The sequence below is a fragment of the Diadema antillarum genome, unplaced genomic scaffold, assembly GCF_040938485.1.
Source record: "Diadema antillarum isolate AM-2024a unplaced genomic scaffold, OU_Dant_1.0 scf00000135, whole genome shotgun sequence".
NCBI lineage: Eukaryota > Metazoa > Echinodermata > Echinoidea > Diadematoida > Diadematidae > Diadema > Diadema antillarum.
In genome coordinates this window covers 427,478-451,965 of record NW_027271024.1, presented here as the reverse complement: position 1 = coordinate 451,965, position 24,488 = coordinate 427,478, and the positions used below count along the sequence as shown (strand labels likewise).

Below are 24,488 nucleotides of genomic sequence, written 5' to 3'. Positions count from 1 at the left end.
GGGGGGGGTCAGATTAGCCTACAAGTATATCACTCGATAGAGCAGTTATTTTGATTGCTCTATAAACTTATAAACTATTTCTTTTAAACATTTCTGGAAAGGATATTAATGAATACCGGTACTTAACTGTAAGTTATAAGCCGGATAATTGTACACAAATGATACGTCAATAATCCTTAAATGTTAGTTGTGGGTCTAGGGCAGTTACCCCCTGGGCAACTAGGGTCCTACCCCGGACCCTTCCCCGACCTAACTTTAATCCTAATCCTGAACCTAATCCTAATCCTAATCCTATTAACCCTAACCCAAACACTAACCCTAAATTTAACCCTAAACCTAATCTTGACTCTAACCTTCACTACAAACAAGTAACCAGTGTTTTGTTGTTGTTGTTGTTGTTTTTTGTTTGTTTGTTTCGTTTGTTTGTTTTTGTTTGTTTTTTAGGCGGGATGGGGGGGGGGGGGGGGGGTAAGAATAACCCTGGTGGCCTCTTCAAGTCTGTGCAATCGGTTCAGGGGGCCAAGGGTCCAACGCAACGTAGATTTCGCAATTCGTGTTCTATTTTCCAACTGACTGCTGGCGTAAATAAATTGTACACAAATAAAAGACACATCTCTAGCTCTTGCGTCAAAGCTCTAGTGGAAAGATTGTCCAAGAATTTGTGGAAAGTCTGTAAGACCTATTGAAATGAGTAAAATGAGTGCAACAGAACTGAAAGAGCAAGGCAATCGCTTCTTTGGGTCCCGAAAATATGAAGAGGCTATCAGCTGTTATAGTAAAGCAATTGTGAGTATGACGATTGGTATGAGAAAATAAGTGACATCGAGTGCACAGAGCGTTACGAGCTTGCATGTGTAGTCCCAACCGTTCAAATCCGTGTATGTTAAGGTGGCCTGTTCTTATAACTGTATGAAAACATTATTTATTAGGACGAAAACGTGAATATAAGGCCGAATTTGCGTGCCACATCATATGGTGATGTGCTTTTACAATGTGAGCATTCGTATGTTATAAGGTTAAATTGCATACCGCCCACTGAAACATGTCATTGTCAAACTTAACTTATAGATCTTAATTTCGGACACTGTCACTCCCTGTTTACACTTGTCTTTGACCTGTCAACTGTAGCAGAGCACTAGGCCTAGATAGATTTACATTGTACGCATTTCTAGTATGTAGACCTAACCCCGGGGCGCTCCTTAGGCTGGTCGCAGTTCATGTAGACCCTAGTTTATTGTTTACATTTGTAGGCTGCACTTAAGTAGTGCAATGTACATGATGTAGAGTTTTAATAAACGACATAAATTACATTGAGTCAATGTACGTGTGTTGAGACGGATCCGGGCTAACTCGGCCCACGGGACAACTCGTCCCACCCGTCGAGGGTGGGCCGAGTTGTCCCACCCGTTGGTATCGATAGTGATCGTGAGCGCTTGTCTGTGTTTGAGGTTATTTTGTCTTTGTGACGTCTTTTTTAACCGTAACTTTTATGGAATTGTGCTCAGTGGTTTCTGTAAAGAATATTTTCCAACTTTTGGGGGATACAACGACGTAAAAATGAAATTTCAGACGTGTTTATCGCGGTTCGCGATCCCCATAGGTTCACGTTCATTTCGCGCGGTGGGCTAACTCGGCCCAGCTAAGTTTTAGCTGTTGTTTTGTCAGTAAATCTCCGTAAAACTATCAATTTTATCATGTATAAAGGTGTATTCAGGGTACCTTCAACTAATTTCATCTTCGAGGGAATTTAATTTTGCGCATGTTTGGGGAAATGTTGGATATTTGTTCGCATGGTTTCATCTTTGCCGTATCCGCACCGCACCGGTCTCGCCACCATCAGCTCGCTCACACATCTCTGTGGCAGAGCTGAGCAGCGCCATGCCCGTGCCCACTCTCGGCGAGGCACGGGGCGGCGCGGAGCACCCGCGCGAACGGCACAGAGGGAGCAGCCAGCCACTCCGTAAACGTAGCTATGGATACGGGCGGTGGTTGAAATTGGAGGAAAAGGCGTCATTTGCTGCACTTCCCAATTTTCTCGTGTGAGTACTAAATTCTATGCAGTAGTCAGTTGGCATTTTCCTATCCATTGTCTTGAACTTTCAGCTGAGAGCTAGAGAGGGAGCAACTTGTTTCATCTCAACTGTGTTTTGCTGCAACATCGCGTGAATTGGGCTGAGCTGGTGTGCTACCGCCAGCCAATGCCAAGGTGAAAGGGCAAGGGTTTCTGCTAAAGGCCCGGGAAGGCTGGGCATATAGGGGGTTGCTTGACTCTTTTTTTTTTCTGATTTTTTTTTTTGTCTTTTATTTTTTTCTGATATTTTTTTTTTCCAGGATGACTCAATAATATGTATTCCAACCTCATGCAGTTTGCAGTTGTCATTTTGCTGTTTTTCTGTCTATCCCCCAGCATCAACGTTATTATTTATATTATTAATGATTGATACTGAATTAAAGGACAAGTTCACCTTCATAAACATAAGGATTGAGAAAATGCAACAATATTAGTAAAACACATCAGTGAAAGTTTGAGGAAAATTGGACAATCGATGCAAAAGTTATACATTTTTTAAATTTTTGTGTTGGAACCGCTGGATGAGGAGACTACTACAGCTTGTGAGTCATATGCGTACAACAGTATAAAGAAAATATAAAAGAAAATTCAACATATTTTCACTTTTTTCGCATAATAAAAGAGCAATTGACTTGCCTCTTTCTAAAGGCAAGGGGAACGCAGCCTAAGACTGTAAGAGTATGTTTGAAAGAAGGTGGTGCGGTGCAGCATATTGCGAAGTTCATTCCAATAATTAGGCCCATGGTGAACATAATCACAATGTATTTTTTTTTTTTGTTTTATTGTTTTTTGCGTAAATTGTTTCAGGTACATGGAAGGTGATATGCATCCTTCTGACATGTTGGATATTGGTCCTATTAGTTAATTTAGATATGTTAAGTATGACTTGAAGCATGCAGGACTAATGTTTGCATAGCTATCCATGTGCAAATTCATAGAGCAAAAATCAACAAAACACTGATGTGTACCCGGTACCTCCAACTTCATAATAAATGGGATCTGGCTTCTACACTGTGTAGCTATGAAGTAAGTTCCTGTTGGTTTGTGGGGCTGTCTCTGGTGTGCTTTGGATATCCTTTCAGTCCCTTATATGTTTTGCAAAGTCTCCGTGGCCATGCCTCAATCTTGTAAGCTGCTCTTTTTTTAAATCTTTACTGTAATTCTTATTTTGACTATTTGTAATCATTTTGATTTATGGTTATTTGTCTTATACTGTATTGCAATCAGTGGAAAACCAATTAATACAAAAAAGATCAACAAAACACCTAACAATAATGTCAGAGCATTAATGTGACCAGAAACTAATTTTTTGTGTAGCTTTGGTTTTGTCACAAGTAGTTTTTTCCAACAGCAATATTCTGAAATTTGGAAAATAAGTATCAAAAATAATGTAGTATCAGAAATTTGAAAAAGAAAGTTCTCTCATTTGTTTATGTATATTTTTGACGGGAAGATGTTGCCAAGAGAAAATGCTTTTGCTATAATTGTGTTTGTAAAGGAAAAAAATAAGTAGCTTAGTGGAAATGTATTGACTCCACTCAGAGAGGGAGACAGGTAGTATTATGTAATCGCCTCCAGGCAAGGGCGAATGTCAGGGATACTTTGAATGCCAAGACCCGCCCGAAGCTACAGGTTGCATTGCCACAGTGTAGGAGAGAGTCACTCTTCATTTTGGCAGCAGAGAGTCAAGTTGTGTTCGGAGGAGCCAACAGGCTAGGGCCCTCGAGTTTGTGTTTTGAGGAGCCAACAGGCTATGGCCCTCGAGTTCGAGTACCGTTAATTTTGGGAGGAGTTGTGAGCCCACAATGGTGGGTTTTATCCTGAGTTCATACTCCTACCCCGAGTCCCTGTGCCGCACCTACTCCGAGCCGAGTTCGTGCTTCACTTCGAGTCGCACTACATAATATTGAGTTCGTACTCCACATCGCAGAGAAGGAGGGGTCAACATGTTTTAATGCCATGGTGCCGTCAACGCAGCGTTGATAAGCCGAGCACCACAGTATCTACCCACACTGGGGATGCAGCATGCATGCGGCCTCCTGAACGCCGGATGTTCCTTTTGGGCCGCCGTCAACGCACGAGCTGCCATCCTACGAGCCGCTTCAATGATGTTATAACGCAGTCAACTATAATCGCTGAATGGACTAGACTTCAGTCGTCGATTAACACAGGGAAGTGCATTTATATTCGTTGGAACTCATGAGATAATTTAATTTTCGGAAATTGATGTCAATGTGATGATAATGCAGTTGCAATGGCAACCATTTAATTGTGATACAGAATTTAGTTATAATAAATGTAATTTTGTGATAATTCAACTGGCTATGTCATAGCTCTCTTCCATTGGTCGTGACAAATGGGGGCACGTCCGGGAGCCGAACCCGGGACCTCTCGCATTTTTGTGCTGCGCTTTGGACAGATAAGCAAGTGGGTAGTGGTCTGTCTGGTACGTGAACTTCCTTCCATACAAGTAGTACGAAAACTTTTTGACAGCCCATGCCAATGCCAGACATTCGCGCTCAACTATTGCGTACTTCCGCTCGCGATCAAGCAGTTTGCGGCTCGCATAGCTGACCGGAAACAAGTCGCTGTCTTGTTTTTGCATCAGGACAGCTCCTATGCCTATGTCTGACGCGTCTGTCCTTACCACATACTCTTCGTCTCTGTTTGGCAGGCGTAAGATAGGATACTTACAGAGCCTGTCTTGCAGTGTTTGAAATGCATGCTCCTGTACTTCTCCCCATCTTACCTTTTCTGGTTGGTTCTTCTTTGTTAGATCGGTCAAAGGTGCTGCGATCGCGGCCATGTTGGGAATGAACTTTCTATAGTACCCGACCAATCCTAAGAACGATCTCACCTCCCTTTTCGTTGTCGGCCTCGACATCGACTTCACCTTGGCCAGCTTCTCTGGAGTTGGCTTCACTCTACCTCCTTCCACGATGTGTCCTAGAAATTCGACTGATCGACAGCCGAGATGACACTTACTTGGTCGTGCTGTGAGATGAGCTTCTCGTAGTCGTTGGAAGACCCGTCGGAGATCGTCCACGTGTTCCTCCCATGTCTTGCTGTACACCAATACGTCATCTATGTAGTGTACGACATGAGGCAAACCTGCAAGCAACTTCCTCATCATGCGTGTGAATACCGCAGGGGCGTTCACCATTCCGAATGGTAGCACTCGAAATTGATACTGACCTTCTGGTGTGACGAAAGCAGTCTTTTCTCTGTCTCTCTCGTCCACGGGGATTTGCCAATATCCTTTCGACAAGTCAATTTTCGAAAAGTATTTGGCCTCTCCGATTTCTGACATGATCTCTTCTACATTTGGGATCGGTTCATTATCGATGACAGTCACCGAGTTAAGTTTCCTGTAGTCTACGCAGAATCTTACCTTCCCGTCCTTCTTCGGTACTAGTACAACAGGGGCTGCATACGGTGACGTCGATGGTTCGATTACCTTCATGTCCAGCATCGTGTTCACCTCCTCTTGTATTGTCTCCTTCATACTCTGTGGAACAGGAAATGGTCTAGAACGAATTGGTTCTTCTGTTTTCAACTGAACTGTGTGTTGTGCCAGATTTGTGTGACCTGGTACATCAGTCATCACGTCAGCGAAACCCTTCACTAATCCTATGAGTTCCTTACGTTCAGCATCGCTCAACTCATCACTGATGTGAACATCACTCACACCTTCAGTTTGCACAACGGATGGGCATTCAATGGACACAGCTTCATCCTCACTACCCTGTTCATCGATCACACGCAAGTGGTTAGCCTCTCTCACAGACTCCTCACGTGCTCTCTCCTGATACTTCTTCATCAGATTCGCATGATAAGTCTTTTCCTTACCTTTCACCCGTAGCTTGTAGTTGTGTCGTGCAACTCGTCCTACCACTTCGAACAGCCCTTGCCATTGCATCTCAAGTTTGTTTGAGCTGGTGGGCAACAGCAGTAAGGCTTTGTCCCCCTTTTCAAACCTTCTCTCTCTTGCCCTTACGTCAAAGTGTTTCTTGTACCTGAGAGATGACTTCTCAAGTACGCTCCTCGCGACTTCGCAAGTGGACTGTAACCTATCCCTAAGGTCTAAGACGTACTGATAGGTGGTCTTTACCTCTTCCTCAGGAATTTCCTCTGTCCATAACTCCCTGATTATCGTCATTGGCCCTCGGACTACTCTACCATACATCAATTCAAAGGGTGAATAACCTGTACTCTCATGTGGGACTTCGCGATATGAGAATAGTAGCGCAGGTAGATAGCGATCCCAATCTTTGGGTCTCTCTTGACACATGCGCCTAAGCATCTGTTTGAGCGTCCCATTGAAACGCTCGCATGCGCCGTTTGCCATGGGATGATACGGCGTAGTGTAGAATTGCTTAATTCCTACTAGACGCGCTGCTTCCCTCATGACCCCGGCAGTGAATTGGGTGCCGTTGTCTGAAAGCATTTCATTTGGAAAGCCTAGTCTAGAGAAGACCTCCATGAGACCTTCAGCTACGCGTTCAGCTTCGATAGACGGAAGAGCTATCGCCTCGGGGTAACGAGTAGCTAATGTACCGGTTACCTTTGTCGGTGATAGGTTGAAGTGGACCTATGATATCCACCGCAACACGTCGAAAGCATGTGTCGATCAACTGAGGGGTAACTAAGGGAACCTTACCTACCCTACCTTTTGGTGTAGTTCTTTGGCATGCGTCACATGAAGCACAGTAGCGCTTTACATCCGACTGGATACCTGGCCAATAGAACTGTGACATCACTCTATCAAGTGTTTTCCTTGTTTGGAGATGACCAGCTAGCGGCATATCATGTGCAAGGTGTAGTACTGATTCTCGCAGTGCTTTGGGGACTACGAGCTGTTTGAAAACTTTTCCGTTCTCAACATGAGGTGACTCATATTGACGATATAGGAGTGAGTTATCGTAGAAGTATCGAACTCGTCCCCCCTTACCTACGATCTTGTTCTCACCACTCACCGCCAACCTTTTCACCTTCTCCAGCGTCACGTCCCTCTCCTGCTCCCTCAGCATCTCGTCTCGGGTGGCTGCAATCTCGATGCCGTCCGGCGTCTTCAGCCGCCTCCACGGTTGCTCCTTCCTCCTCCTCATCCCCCTAGTCTCAACACTAGCCCCGATACCTGTGTTGTGGGTGGCGTCTGTCGTCTGCTCCCGTCTCTCCGTGACGACTCCAGTCCCCTTGGCACCGCCATCTGACCCAGCATCAGTCTGTGTCTCCATGTCGACTCCTCTCCCTTGCGTCTCCATGTCGACCTCAGACGCAGTCTCCCCGTAAGAGCCCGATGCCTCCTCAGTCCTTCCTTCGACTCCAACTGGCATCTGCACTCCGTTGACGTTACCTACAATCAAGTCATAGACTGGATTATCCATACAAAGTGCTTTCACATTGCCTGAAAGGTATGGTGTATGAATATCTACAAAGGCAAGCGGGAACCTCCGTATGGTACCATCCATGAGCACGCATGGCTGGAGCTCACCTGACATTTGAGAGTACCCAACTAGACTTCTGCGGACCACAATCGCGTTGCACCCCGTGTCCCGCAGCACCGTGACACTCTTACCATTCACTCTACCCTGACAGGTAGGCACATTGTCAGGACCTAACTCATGACCACTATTGAGCACGAGTAACTCATGCCCGCAAATCAGCTTGGCAGTGCGTATTGCGTCTGCTTTACCTGACTCTACCTCGCTGGCCGGTGCATCCGGACATAGCCCTGTGAGACAACTTCCCCCTGTCTTAGCCTTTCCAGAGGTAGGCTGTTTGGGAGGGTATTTGGTAGCTACCTCCCCTTTTGTAGGGCACTTAGGCGCAATATGACCCCATCTACCACATGAATGACACCTAGGACCTTTAGGCTGGTTAGCCCTAAATGCCGCCTGACACTTTTGATCGCTAAGACCACGCGCTTCAAAGTACAGCTCAGCGTGTTTAACGAAGTCCTGCACACTACCTGGAGTGCGCTCACGAATGAATATCGCCAGCTCGCGTGTGCAGCTTGCGAACAATTGCTCTTGTACGCACAAGTCTAATAGTGCTTCTGCAGAGTCACTACATTCCGAACGCTCAACCCAGCTTTTTGCGTACCCAGACACGCGCGCAGCAAATTGTGCAAAAGATTCGCCATCCTTTTGCTTCGCTTCCCGAAATCGCTTCCGGAAGCCTTCTGCATTTAGTGCAAAGTGCTGCAGCAGTGCATGCTTAAGGCTATCGTAATGCTCAGCTTCACTGGTGGGCAGGCGCGTATAGCACTCTAGCGCACGGCCTGTCAACAAGTTTCCTAGGGCAGGAGCCCATGCTCCCTTGGGCCACTTGCTCAAGGTAGCATGCCTTTCAAAACGCAATATGTATGCATCCAAATCGTCAGAGTTCTCGTTGAACGCTTGCATGCGTGGTAGCGCACTCTGAAACCCTTGAGAGTCAGAACCCGAACTTGAACTATGCCTATCCTTGTTACACTCAGCAATCTCCAACTCTAATTGCTTTTGCTTAGTAGCCTCTTCTGCAAGCTTCAACTGTTCTTCCCTTTGCTTCTGGCGCTCATCCCTAGCTGCATTAGCTTCACGCCGACTAACTTCCTTATCCCTTTCTTCACGAGCAAAGGTAAGTAACTTCTCACCCTGAAGCCCATACTTCTCTCCTAACTCAATGTATTCAGACAAATCCATACTTGCGTTAAAGTAACAATGTGGAACAACTTATAAACCTGAAGTGACCTCACTGTTAAACTCTAACTCAACCTTCAACAGTTAGAAATTTTCTATACCACTCCTGAGATCACTGCAGTACAAATACCTTTGTGAAGATTGTACTTCTGGCTAATCACTTTCTACACTTCACTGGTTGACAAAACAGACTCCTCTCCCGGACAAGCCCCCAATTTGTCACGACCAATGGAAGAGAGCTATGACATAGCCAGTTGAATTATCACAAAATTACATTTATTATAACTAAATTCTGTATCACAATTAAATGGTTGCCATTGCAACTGCATTATCATCACATTGACATCAATTTCCGAAAATTAAATTATCTCATGAGTTCCAACGAATATAAATGCACTTCCCTGTGTTAATCGACGACTGAAGTCTAGTCCATTCAGCGATTATAATTGACTGCGTTATAACATCATTGAAGCGGCTCGTAGGATGGCAGCTCGTGCGTTGACGGCGGCCCAAAAGGAACATCCGGCGTTCAGGAGGCCGCATGCATGCTGCATCCCCAGTGTGGGTAGATACTGTGGTGCTCGGCTTATCAACGCTGCGTTGACGGCACCATGGCATTAAAACATGTTGACCCCTCCTTCTCTGCGATGTGGAGTACGAACTCAATATTATGTAGTGCGACTCGAAGTGAAGCACGAACTCGGCTCGGAGTAGGTGCGGCACAGGGACTCGGGGTAGGAGTATGAACTCAGGATAAAACCCACCATTGTGGGCTCACAACTCCTCCCAAAATTAACGGTACTCGAACTCGAGGGCCATAGCCTGTTGGCTCCTCAAAACACAAACTCGAGGGCCCTAGCCTGTTGGCTCCTCCGAACACAACTTGACTCTCTGCTGCCAAAATGAAGAGTGACTCTCTCCTACACTGTGGCAATGCAACCTGTAGCTTCGGGCGGGTCTTGGCATTCAAAGTATCCCTGACATTCGCCCTTGCCTGGAGGCGATTACGTAATACTACCTGTCTCCCTCTCTGAGTGGAGTCAATACATTTCCACTAAGCTACTTATTTTTTTCCTTTACAAACACAATTATAGCAAAAGCATTTTCTCTTGGCAACATCTTCCCGTCAAAAATATACATAAACAAATGAGAGAACTTTCTTTTTCAAATTTCTGATACTACATTATTTTTGATACTTATTTTCCAAATTTCAGAATATTGCTGTTGGAAAAAACTACTTGTGACAGGTTTGTTGTTGTTGTTTTGTGTAGCTTTCCATATTTGTAGTTTACTTTTCAGACATACCCCTAATGAATTGTCCACATTTAGTTTTCCACACAACCTAATTCTCTCCACTCACCTCCACACCTACGTCCTCAAACTCTTTTGATCTGTGTCCATTCATGTTCAACTTCACCTTGTGATCACCTGTAGGCCCTACCTTTATTTTCCATCGGTTCCTTTCGTTTTGGTTGATTTGTCTATCTTATGATTTTAATATGTAAATTAACTACCCTGGAAAAAGTAAGTGGGTAGAATTAAGAAAGAGTCTACCACAGGAACTGACCGAGAACAGATCTGCTTTCTTCAGCCCCTACAGCTATAGTGAATATTCAGTTTTGAGAGGACATTGTCTGGTTTTGCGGAGTGACTGAGCATAATGTTGGACACTGAAATGAGTGTTACAATAATGCAACATTTCATGAAGTGTATCTGGATTGACATATGTACAATAATCTCATTTCCTGCGATGCACCTCACCTGGGGCAGAGTTCATCAATTGGCAACTATCTGGTAAACTACATGTATGTTTTACAGGTAGGTCAAGAGGTGAAGATCTAGAAGAAAGCAAACTATCGACTGAAGTAGGCCTATTAACTTAAGTAGGACTGAAGTCAGTGTCGTAATGGTTCCATGACATTTGCTCCTGCAACAATTGTTCACTTGAAATTCTGCATGCTAAACCAAACATAAATTCTACAAAGGAGCATTACTCTAACCCTACTCCTATCACAATCCTAGCCTTGATCCCAAGTCCTTGGAGAAAATAATACACCAGAGCAATTGTTACAAGGTCACAGGAACAAATGTTGTATTACCGTTGTAACACACTATAAAATGTGGTGGAATTAAATTCACATTTTATGAATGCACACTATTCACTGATGATGAAGTGTGATGACTCTAAAAAAAAAATTATGTTTTTGTCACATACGTTTTTTAATCCATAGTACAGCGCTACTTGAGACCTTTTTTTTTAAATTAAAGATATCAAATTTGTCTACATTGAACATCAGTGTAGATATGCACACACTAGTTCTATGTAAATATGAATTTGGAAAAAAAATACTGGTGTGCAATTCACATGAAGTATGCAGTGTTTCAAATCAAATCTCATTTGACACTTGAGAAACACATTGATCACACATAAGAAAAGAATGGGTTGATGGAAGAGTGAAAGAGAGATGGGGAAAGGAAGCGGAAATATTGGCAGTAGGCGATCTATAGAGCCAGACGAAGAATCATAAAAAAATACAGAACTTTACAATGCAGTTGTGGAAAGAAAGCTTTGTACACAGATGATACTTGGTAATGTGATAATTGAAAATGAAAGTATTATTTCAAGTCAAATGAGAATGTTCTGTTATTCAAGAAAAAAAAATAGAGAGGAAATAATAAAGTAATGGATGTTAAAATGACAAAACAAAACAAAACAAAACATACTTTACATGCTCACATTAATATTATTCAACATTTGCTGTGATCTTGCAGTCTTGGAAAGAGCAGTACCGGTACATTATAATCACGGGCAGGCAGGGCAACAGTCGAAAGGATGCAATGGCCACAAAACAACACATTCTTTTGTGAAGGAAGATGAGAGCTTATATGCATGACCTTACCAATGCCTACCAGTACATGTTGTAATGTTTCTTTTGTGACCCTGCGTGACTGCAAATTATGTAACACTTTGAGTACCGTGCTTGAGAAGGAAGACCATTTGAGAAGCTATTCATCTTTGCTGCTTGTTTTAAAAATAAAAAAAAAAAAAAAAATGTGCATGAATTCAACAGTATGAGTGCAGGACAAGCAAGGATTTGAGAATTTTAAAATCAGCCTTGTTATGTACAAATAAATAAAAATGTAAAAGATTAACACATATAATAGGGCTAAGGCATGGAAAAGATTAAGATATGAAGTCCAAGTTTGGTTCAATAGATCATCACAGTATACATAACATAGCTAGAGGGAGAGAGAGATATACTCTGTATATACAGTACATATATAAAAAGAAAATTACAAAAAAGAAAAAGAAAAAGAAAAAGAACTTGACGGTTGGCCATTATCGTGCAGGTACAGGTGGCAGAGGATTTTTCTCTTGAATTAGGGTAAGGATTCCCATGGCAAAAAAAATGGCAATGTCATCAAAACAAAAACAATTCCTTTTTATTTTTGAAAGTACACACAAAAGGTAGGCCCTACAATCATAAACAAGGCCAATCTAGCTAGCACTACATTTCATTAGCGGTTTCATGATATCAACCATTCAACCAAACCATCCATATCTACAGGTCAAATAACTGACCACTGGATATCAAACAATTTATTAATTTCCACGGCAATGCCCATAAACAGACTCACCCCTTTGACTTTTGCTTGTTTGTTTTTATTAAGAAAAAAGGTAACATTTATTGGACAGAAATAACTTTTGAGTAGAACGCAGATCTATACATAAAATCAGCAACAACAACAGCAGCAACAACAAAACATTTAACAGTTAAAATCAAATGCATATAATGACCTTCATGTAGTTCACATTGAATGATCTGCTACATAATTTGATTTCTTCTCTACTGGATACGGGTACGGAGTGGCCGGCTGCTCCCTCTGCCGCTCGCGCCCCACGCGCCGCGCCCCGCCGCCGCGCCTCCCCGAGTGGGCATGGCGCTGCCAGCTCAGCTCTGCAACTGTGTGTGTGAGCGAGCTGCAGTGGCGAGACCAGTGCGGTGCGGACACGGCAAAGATGAAATCATGCAAACAAATATCCAACATATCACCAAACATGTGCAAAATTAAATTCCCTCGAAGATGAAATTAGTTAAAGGAACCCTGAATACACCTTCATACATGATAAAATTGATAGTTTTACGGAGATTTACTGACAAAACAACAGCTAAAACTTAGCTGGGCCGAGTTAGCCCACCGCGCGAAATGAACGTGAACCTATGGGGATCGCGAACCGCGATAAACACGTCTGAAATTTCATTTTTACGTCGTTGTATCCCCCAAAAGTTGGCAAATATTCTTTACAGAAACCACTGAGCACAATTCCATAAAAGTTACGGTTAAAAAAGACGTCCCAAAGACAAAATAACCTCAAACACAGACAAGCGCTCACGATCACTATCGATACCAACGGGTGGGACAACTCGGCCCACCCTCGACGGGTGGGACGAGATGTCCCGTGGGCCGAGTTAGCCCGACCCCGTTGAGACATATCAATCATGTCAGCAATGGTCAGTGTGTAGTTTTTTACAAGTTGGAGATGAGAGTCTACCCCCACTACCATGTGACTACTGGTAAATTTACCATACATAAATTTACCATACATACCGTACATCAGGGCTGCCAACTCTCACGCATTGAGCGTGAGACTCACTCATTTTGGTCCTTTCTCACTCTAAAACTTTATTCAATTTGCATGCATTTCCATTGATCTCACTCATTTTGACTCCTAAATTGTAGCATTGGCCTGGAGTCTCACTCTCAACTAGTTTCCAGTGTTGGCAGACCTGCTGTACATAAATTACATACTTGTACTAATACCAGACTTAGTGTAAATTTATCAAGAGTAAATACTGCAGGGTGCCTATTTGTGTGCAGGGGCAGTTTCATTCATCAATTGTAAAACAGAATGAACATCATGTGTGCTTAGTCCCACTTTAGAACACAAGCAGGAGTTTTACTCGCAAGTGTTGTGGGAGGTGACACCTGATTGGGCCTTTACATCTAAAAAAGAAATGGCCCCTGCCACAAATAGACACCCTGTACAAGGCCTGTCCCAAACAGGGTTGTTTACCTGAAAAAGCAGAACCCAAGATTTGTAGTCGACCTTAATAAGTAGACCCTGTGAGGCTATAGGGATGGCATAGGTTTCTGTTGCCAGAAGTAAAAAATTGAGAATGGAGCATGAAGCCAAAGCTCTACATCCAAGACTTTGCCAAGGTTCAGGAATAGGAGCAAAGAGGCTGTTGCTTAAATGTCATTCGATCCTGACCAGTGTGAAGCAGTGTGGACCTGTTGATCCTGCCACATACCCATCCCTCATCGCCCTCAAAACTGCGTAAAGGGAACTCTGTAGGATGTAACTCTTCATCCAGAGATTTTTACTCCCACCTGTAAATATTTTGCACCTGATTTCAAATTTCTGTTGCCCCGGTGCGGCATATGTGCATGTTCTCGCAGTGTGTTCATCCTCGACCATTTGAGGGCAGCACTTTATCGGAAGAAGAAGAAGAAGAAGAAGAAGAAGAAGAAGAAGCACTACAAATTTCAAACAAGCAGTGAAGCACATGAACATCATTGTGCACAAACCCTCATACCATCCATGGAACAGCATTTCAAGTCATGGATGAAGCAAAGTACCTGGGCATCACGATCCATCGAAATCTCAGCTGGAAATCCAACATTAACTCTTTATGTGCCATGGTGGAAACCCCCTGTGTGCCACATTATTCTGAGACATCAACATAGTCATGCTTTGAGAAAACATTCCCTTTTTTAAATCTATGTAACTTTTATAGATTTCTGTTGACCTGGACATATATAGTGCACATAGTTGAAGAGAAAATGGCAGGCTTTGCTTTGATGTAAATTGTATGTCAAACTCTCGTCGTTTTTCTTTCAAATGACCAGTAGCTACATTACTGTAAAAGCATGACTTTTGCACACAAAACAGTGGCAGAAACTTAGAATTTACACCCAGATCCAGTAGGGAACACCGATTGCTAGTCAATCACCACATGAAATGCAAGCTAAATATGAGAGGAACGGAATCGCAAGAAACGCTTTCATTGTAATGTGGCATTTGGTGATTTATCGATAGGTTTGGGCGGGGTTCTGCGTTTGAGCAGAATATGCAGACTTGGCACGCTGTCGACTGAGTCGGGCGTGCGAATGTGGCACATAAAGAGTTAACAACATCTGCAAGAGGAAGAACAGCACCCTTGGTTTCCTTCGATGCGACCTGAGGAGATGTCCCCAGGCTATCAAGAAGCAAGCTTACAAAACTTATATCAAGATGAAATTATTGATCCATTCAAATCAGCTGCACCTCATTGAATGTATCATTTCATCTTTCACCTCATGAAATATTCTGTCCACTGCACTAATAAACATTCATCATTGTGTGTTGTGTTGATGATGTATAGATTTTATCAAGTTGCGTTTCTATCCGGAAGCTTTGTGGTAATGGTATACACTGTATTTGACATTTGATATTGTGTATTCTAATATACATAATACAGATGAAAAACCCTTCGGACCCAAAGTTCTACACAAATCGGGCCCTGTGCCACCTGAAGCTCCGGCGGTGGGATGACGGGGCCGATGACTGCCGCCACGCCTTGGAGCTGGACCCAACCAGCATCAAGGCCCATTTCTTCCTTGGCCACACCCAAGTGGAGGAGGACCGGTATGATGAGGCCATCAACAGCTTCAGGAGAGGTAGGAGTGGATTTTTCTAGTGCACTTTAGGCTATCTTTTCATCGCTGGGGAGGGGGAAAGGGGGATAGGGATTTGGACCGTTTGAGATGAAAAATGTCATGATGTCTATTCACAGGTTGGAATAGGTTGTATTTGACTTTTGGTAAGCTGGTGAGCTGGCAACTAAAAGTCTCTGTGAGCAAAATTAATTGAAATTGGCACTTACCTGCTATCTGTGTGGGACCCTTGCTCATTTAGGCAAGTGGGGGTAAACATATTTTTAATGGCCAGTCATTATTTGAATAACATGACTTGAGAACCCTCGCCACTATGCCATGGTATTGTGTTTGCTTCCCACAGAAAATATGGTATGACAGATGCATGGTGAAAGTTCTTCTTCATCGTTAGATAATACATGTACAGCTGTACATCAAAATTTGTAAATTGCTGTATCCTTATAGGTTGATGTTTATTTATTTGTAAATTGCTGTATCCTTATATGTTGATGTTTATCTAAGGTATTGAAGTTCATATGTGAATGTTTGAATATTATGTTCAAATGGCCCCTTCCTGTCACTCTTCTACGCAGCACACGACCTGGCACGGGAGCAGAAGGTGAACTTTGGGGACGACATCGCCAGCGCACTGCGTGCCGCCAAGAAGAAGCGGTGGAACATCATGGAGGAGAAGCGGATACAGCAGGAGATTGAGCTGCAGGAGTACCTCAACAGATTGATGGTGGAGGACAAACAGAGGTCAGTTAGTAGGAGTGACCGGTCCGGTGTCCCGAGCGAGCACAATTTTTCAGTACTGACTCGTAGTTGTAAGGTTCCATGTCATTTGCTAAGGGCCCAGTCCCACTAGCATTTAGGATTGTATTGAATTGCGCACAAAATTGGTTTATATTTGCTAAACATCCGCTGCCAAAATTTTGTGCAGCTCAAAAATCCTGGCAACGGAAGAACGTGCCGCTGCGGATAATTGCAGACGTGTGCGGATGTCGGCCAACTGGTGCAGGCATGTTTCATGAATATTGCGGATGTTTAGCGAATATATACCGATTTTGTGCGCAGTTCATACGCAAATCTTCCAAAATGCCAGTGGGACCAGGCCTTTAGAACTAGGGCAATTGCTCCCATGAAACAACCCTAACCCTAGCCCTAAGTCCATGGAGAAAATAAGATCAAAGCAATTGTCGTAGGAGCAAATGTTGTTTCACCCTTGTAGATATACAATGTACTGTGTTTTTCTATACAACACATGCCATGATCCTTTCAGGAGGAAAACGGCAGAAAGCTATTGACATGGCCCTAACAATGGATTTTCTCATTAATGAAAAGTCTCTAGCAAATCGTGGAGGGTTAATGATTTTGAACTTGTCTTTGAGAAGCAAAAAGTTTTTTCCGCACCGCTTCTGAGTTGGCACCGTGCACCCACTTCACATCTTGCATCTATGGATACTTGGTGAAAGTTCTCTATTTCTACATTGTATCTCCCCAGACCAACAAATTGCTGTTTTACAATAGAATCTATTACATAGTAGAAGCATTACCTGTGTCAGATTCACTGTGAACTGTGTGTGGAAATTATGTCATGTTTTGATGCCATTTCAGCCAGTGGAGAACAATATAAAGAGTGGCGTGCAAAAAACAATGACTAAGAGAAAAAAGCAGAAGACATCCAAGTTATCTTCTCCATATTATTAAAAGGGGAACAGAACCCAAATTTATGTGTGGGCTGAGTGAATGCAGGGATACTGGTAAAACACATCAGCGATAGCCATTTACTATGGCAACAGACACAGATGGGCTATGATACCCAGAGACAAATGATGATAAAAAATGAAGAGCATACATGTTAGTAGGAGCTTGTGGTTCTCTTTATCACTGCCAGCACAATGCCAGCCTATATGCACAATCCCACAAAATATGTCCTACTGCCAAATGGCAAATGTTTTTAGTTGTGCGATCAGCTCAGTCTTTGTAGGATTGGTTGGAAAAACACTCTTCCAGAAAAGAACTGAAATCCTGTGTGATTATTTCACTAGATCTAGTTATCATGTTTATAGACATTAATGAGGGACAGTGGAAAGCATTTCAGTCAGAATATCAAAGAGAGTGTGGTTGCGATTTAAAAAAGCAGAGAAAATTGTGTACATGGAATTTCTTAGTACTTCAGCAGTGTTCCTACATTTTATAGTATTTCCTGATGATCAGGTTAGCACTGCACTAAATGAGTGCACATTTCTAAATCACCACTACTTTTTTTTCTGTGTGGGTGTTGCAACTAGAGACTAATTTTCAAAGCTTCAGTCTACTTTCTTTGTCTAGAATCAAACAGAGAGTCCTCTGGCTAGAGATTTTGCTTGAGATGCATTAATATATTCAACCAAAAGCATATTAGCTTGCCATCTTGCATGAATGGCCCTAGATGTGTCTGAAATAAGCCAGCACGACCTCGATATCCCTTTGTACGAGTCTCTAAGATTTTGACAAGCCTGATGTGCTTTTATTCATCCTTTTTTTTTTTTTTTTAAGCCATGATTCTTACAAGCCATGTATTTGCAGCTGAGTACTCAGTTGTGTTCTTGTTCATGGATTACTTAGAATGTTTGCCAACCAGGATTTTTTTGTTTGTTTGTTTTCTATCACTATCAAGACAGGGTCCTTTCATGTACAGGACTGCTGAAGTTTTTATGATGTCATTTTGCAAGGACATTGAAATGTTTGGAAACAACGGATTGTGCCATTTCATTTCAGCATTCATAACATACTGAAAAATGGTAGACATGGTTTTGTTTGTGAGGTTTCTGTGGTCTTCATTCATTTCCTTCTGCATGAGTGCAAGTAGATACTGTAAATTAGTAAGTGTAAAACGAGGAATGTTCGCGTGCATTTTAATTTCAAAAATTTTGTGAGAGCCAAGATTCGCGAAATTAAAATGCACATGAAAGTTCTTGTTTACACTATTATAAGTGCATTGAATGTTGGAGGCAATTTGCGAAAATGTCATGCCGCGAAAAAGGCCGTCGGCTCCAATTTGCAAAAATTTTATGCCCCGAAAATATTGTGTTTTACAGTATTGATTTGCTTTGTTTTTCAAGATTTCACTGGTACAAGTAGGTGTGGAATGAATATCTGTATATAAAATGGTCCATAGGGCAAATATACATCTGAAAACGAGGTATCTTAAGGGGAATTTGCTTCAAAGGGGAAATCTTTGACAATGTTTTTCAATGCCTTATCAATGATCTGGGGCCTAATATCTGACTACTCCACAGTAGGACACAGATGGTGTAGTGTGTGTAGATTGAGGACTGTACCATCAATACAATTAATGGGAGATAGTCAGCGATGCAATGAAATGGGTGTATATATTCATATATTGGATGTGCATAGAAAACGGGTCATTGGGAAAAAGTAGGTATATCTGCTTTTTCCAAAAAAGGTTGTACAATGTATTTTCTCATGAACACACAGAATAAAATAGATGTATAAGATGCATTTTGTGCTCTTGTCAATTCAATGCTTCATTGAGCCCATATTAACACATTTGGGCAATTCCGCGGTTAGTAACGTTACATTTGAACAAATTTAGATATTTGTTTTTACTACTAAATTACCATTTATTCATTTCAAGTCAAAATTATGACAAAAACATGTTCATCTTTCCCAGGTTTATGATACAGAAAAAAATGGATGCAATCCACGAAATATTAGAGTTGCTATGGCAACTTAAAAGGCTGGTTAGTAACGTTACGAAAAAAGGACATGACAAAAAAATCAATGTCTTGTAGCAAAAAGTGTGCAAAAATTAAAGTTACTTCAAACAAAGAGTTGCATTAATTTCAATTATCGCATCATGACAAATGTTCACACAATTTTTTTTAGCAGTTCGACCAATAATTTCTTAGCTATACCCCCAAAAGCATGGTTAGTAACGTTACGGTTAGTAACGTTACATTTGTCCGTAGTAATTCCGCAGGTCATTTCACCCTTTTGTAATTGACAAAATGTCACATGACTTCTGGAGTACTTAAATGTATTCATCTTTTACCCTTTAGCAAAACTTTGAGGAAAAAATTTCAAAGGAACCCACTGTAATTTGCATTTAAGTGAATTTCAGCGTCCCCAGTCCCACATGTACATTATCAATGATGGTTTTAGATCTCGCAAAATCAATAAATATGAAAAATAAAATCTACTGAATTTGAAAGACCTTAATGATTGGTGAACATCCATGGCATTAGTTGAAACCTAAATTAAAGAGTATGATAAAGAGGCACATTTCTTTTATCCATGTCATGTCCACCTAACTGCGGAATTGCCCATTTAATTTTTTTCAAAAAAGGCAATATTTGCATTTTTTATGAATACATGTATTATGCTTTTTATCAAAATTCCCCCAAACTATCATCTATTCTGCATTTCCCCTTATGGCTGGAAATATCATTATTATACACACATAAATAGAATAAATTGTGTGTTTAATTGTCTTTGTAAACAGTAATAGAGGCTTAGTTATCTGTAATTTCATAAAGAAAAAATGAAATAGAAATGTTGGTTTGCAGTGGTTGAACACACACACACACAGTACTCACATTTAATATCCATGACTTCATGGAAAGTGTAGCTAAAGTGAAGAGGAACTTCACAAAAATTGAGATATTATACCCATGACCATGTAAAGTGCATATCTGTGAAGAAACAACATATCAGATGTACATGTACTGGTATTTATGGTCTGGAGTCTTTCTCAGTTTCACTCGTATGAGAATTGGTACTTTCTTCTGGGCAAAATATAATAGTGAAGCAATTTTCATGCCTAAACATTACTCCCTGACATGGCAATTTTTTTTTTTTTTCTTTTACAAATTTATTTATTTCTTCTTCATTATACAACATAACATACAAAATCATATTACAAATCATGTTTTGTTTAACAAATTAACAACAACAACAACAACAACAACAGTAAAAGATGGGTATCAAACTCTTCAACAATTGAACAATATCCTAAAGATACAGTCAGCTCTCGTTACAATAAACTCCTTGGGCCCAGCGAAATCACCGTGATCTTGTCACTTTTGAAACCTTGCCGTATCCAGGGCGCAAATACCTCTGAATAGGAAAATTTTCAAACCCTGGGACCCCCAAAAAACTACCCCATCACATCGGAGTTCTGCCATATGGATATTCTTTATCACGAGAGTCGACTGTATGTTCTTCTACAATGACCTAAAAAATATTTTCTACAGGGGACCATTTCTTATAATGAAAATTTAATTTGTTTGTTCGTTTTGCAATGTTGGATTCTATATATCGGATATTAACAATAAATGCTGTCAATCCATGAAATTTCACACCTGTATCTTTGCATCTCTGAATATATATGTACCTTTTGTATAACAATATTAAATGATTCAATAAACTCCTGTGGGGCCCTTTCCAGTCTTTGATGAATCCAAACATTACTCTAATTCTTGTACAATCCTCTAATTTGACATGAAAGATCGTACCAATTTCATCCACAAATTTTTGAAGTAATTCTTTGGCAGCTTTACAATCAAAAAACAGATGTACAGGGGTCTCAGCACATGACTTACAAAGCGTACACAACTCTGATTCTGATATTTTCATCTTAAACAATCTTTCATTTGTGTAAAGTATATTATGCGACAACTTGAACTGAAATTCTCTCAATTTTACTTCAATTGTACATGTAAATGGCAACATATATATTTGTGTCCAATCTTCTGGTTGAATTCCATACTTGCCAGCAAAAACTGTTTCGCAAACAGGTCTTGATTTAATCTCTTTTAAAAATTCCTCATATATTGGTTTTGATTTCACATTTTGTAACTGTGAAATAATAAGATCCTTTTGTTTTTGAGCCACTTCTTCTTTCCAAAACATCTCCAATAGGAGTGTATTGAAGGAACATTTCGAGTATTTTTGAACAGAGTCTACAATTGCCATATACATCATATTATATTTGCTTGGCACTCCTTTCCTTAACCAAAATTCAAAATCAATGAGCCGTCCATCAATACTAAATATTTGATATATATAACATAAACCTGCTTCAAAAAACGGCCTGCAGAATATTGAGTGCTTATCAATCAAAATATTCTGGTTATTCCATACTGGTTGTTGTAGGATGTCTGCTTGGCTATTTTCATCACCAATAAAATCCTCATGTATGTTTGTCTTTAACCATATTTGTAGAATATTCTCATAGAATGGAGCGATACCCCTCTTATCAATAGTTTCAAGGGAATAATTACTTTGAAACACTAGAATTCCACCAAGCCTTTTTAAGAAATAATCTCCCAATAGCACCCATTGATGGTTACGATTTCCATAATATCTTTTAACCCACTTAACTAACTGCGTATCAATCATACATTGTAAATTGGGGAATTTGAGACCACCCTCAGCATATTGTGCATACATAGTTGACCTTGAAATCTTATCTGGGCCATTCCATAAAAATGAAAACATTAACTTCTCTACTTCTTTCACAAAATCTTGAGGAATTTCAATGTTTGACATCAAATAAATTATCTTAGACATAATAAATGTTTTCAAAATTTGAATTTTACCAATTAACGTTAAATTACGATTTTTCCAAATAAAAAATGTTCTCTTTATCTCACCCAATCGATCTTCAAAGTTTCTTCGGATTGCTTCTTTTTTGTCATATGAAAACCAGATTCCAAGAATTCTAAGACCATTGTCTGTCCACTTTATCATCTGTGGCTTTTCTTTCGATAGTCTATCATTTCCTATCCACATTCCTTCTGATTTGCTTCGGTTGAGGCAAAGGCCTGATATCTCAGAAAATTCTTGAAAGCTTTCTAGTAATACTGATAATGATTCTGTATCCTTACAAAAACATGTTATATCATCAGCGTAAGCTGTATATTTAATCTGTTTTCCGAGCATCTCCATTCCAATAATATTTGGATTATTTAACAATCTCATTAGATATATCTCGAGCCCTAATATGAATAAAAGGGGGGCAAGGGGGTCGCCTTGGCGAACACCCCTTCCAATTTCAAAATAACCAGTGGTAAAGCCATTTATCAATACACAGCTATTTATACCTGCATGCAATGTTCTCACCCATTGTATCATTGACGGACCAAAATTAAGACATTCTAAACACTGTAATAAATACCTATGACTGAGTGAATCAAATGCTTTGGTCAGATCTAATGCTAACACAATTCCAGATACATTGTTGGCATCTGCATAAAACATTAAATCTGAAATCAGTCTTATACCTTCACCTATATATCTGCCTTTAATAAATGCTGTTTGCTGAGGATTTATCAAATTACCAATAATTTTGGACATACGTTTCGCTAAACATTTAGAAAGTATCTTTGCATCCACATTTATTAAAGTGATTGGTCGACATGGCAAATTTTATCTCTGTTTAAAAACATGATTGGGAAGAAAAAGGACAAACTCTAGTCATACATTATTTCCTTTTGATGGTATCTGTTGTGATATATTGGAGGGCTGAATTACTGTATTTACTTACTGTATACACCAAGAATTTCACAAGTTTTTTTTTTTATTTTTGTGAATTTGGTTAACTAGTCAGATGCTATTTGCAAATTATGTAAAAACACACAAAAATATTCTTTGACTCTGATCCCCAACATAAATGTGACATGCACTCACACATTTCCTAATTTAGTACCATACTCCACGATTGTGAATTTAACCACTCGCGAAATGATCAGGAAGTCCTGATTCGCAAAAAAAAATTAAGCTCACAAAATGTATGGCATATAGGCCTGCAGTATCAAGCTGGAGTCAAACTGTGTGGTGAACAAGTGGAATGCAGGATTATTCATGGTAGTTGGTGCAAGAAAAGTCATTGTATCAATTGTGTACAGGTGAGTGGGATAGAGCCAATTGAGAGTGCTGTATAATGACCTTTGCTTTTCTTTTAAAGTGCCAGGTACAACAAATCTCCCCTCCCCCCCCCCCCAACACACACACACCCCTGTATTCCATGGCTATTAAACAGATACAAAGAGTACCAGTATTCTATTGACTTGTGGCAAGTTACAGTGTTGAGCGTTGAAAGAAGGTGCCATGATAGTCACCATTGCAATGCTGACCGATATGTCCATTGATAAACCCATACTCTAGCTGCCAAGAACATTTTACGTACACTTGTACATATCCCTTATTGTGTAGAGGGCTCCCTGAAAACTTAGTTACCTCTTCATACATTTATGCAGTCAAACCTGTCTATAGCGGCCACCCAACACAGACAAAAAAGGTGACCACTATAGACAGGGTCTTTAATGTGGCTTTTCTCTCAGAGGGATTTCTTCTTCTTTTTTTAGTGGCTATATATAGAGCACATTGCCGCTGTGGACGGGTGGCCACTATTAAAGGCAGGTTTGACTGTACACATAAAATGCCATATAAAGAATTTGAATGCAAACCCAGATAAAAGCGATTTTCAAAGTTTTTGAAACTTAGGTCCTCATCAAAGAGTTGAGACAAGAATTGAATCTTTTCAGTGAAACGGCACTCATTACATTTCCCTTTCAAAAGAAGAAATATTTTGAAGATATTATTGAAATTTTACTATCATGTATCTCTTAGAATTATTTTTTTTGTTTTTCAGCAACTTCAGTCTCAAATATCTCAAGTTGATCAAATGGATGATACTGGGTTTTGCATTTTAACTTCCTGTACTGTATACGCCATATATCTAGCGAGTCTAAATTTTCATGAATCGGAACTTTTCGATGATTTTGCGAGTGATTAATTTGTGATCGTTATTAGAAAGTACAGTACTGAATGGAGAAATGTATTCGTGCACGTCATATTCATGTGGGGATCAACATTTTTGTGTGTCTTTGAATTCAGGAATAGCACCTGACTCACAAAATTAGCAAAAACAATACCGGTAACCTCATGAAATATTTGGCGTTTACAGTATCTTAGCAAGAGAATATAAAAAGTATCCCTCCATTTGGGAATTAGTTCTTTCCCAG

At 40.7% G+C, this 24,488-nt stretch overlaps 1 protein-coding gene across 1 annotated transcript in view; it reads left to right on the top strand.

Moving 5' to 3' along the window:
* Nucleotides 1-612: 612 nt before the first annotated feature.
* The window catches only part of LOC139720966 (E3 ubiquitin-protein ligase CHIP-like), a 36,290-nt gene continuing 12,414 nt past the window's right edge, over nt 613-24,488 (top strand). Inside the window, exons 1-3 of the mRNA XM_071632296.1 lie at nt 613-786; nt 15,279-15,477; nt 16,047-16,212. Of these exons, the coding sequence (XP_071488397.1) occupies nt 688-786; nt 15,279-15,477; nt 16,047-16,212 (464 nt within the window). The 5' untranslated portion in view covers nt 613-687. The remainder of the gene's footprint in view (nt 787-15,278; nt 15,478-16,046; nt 16,213-24,488) is intronic.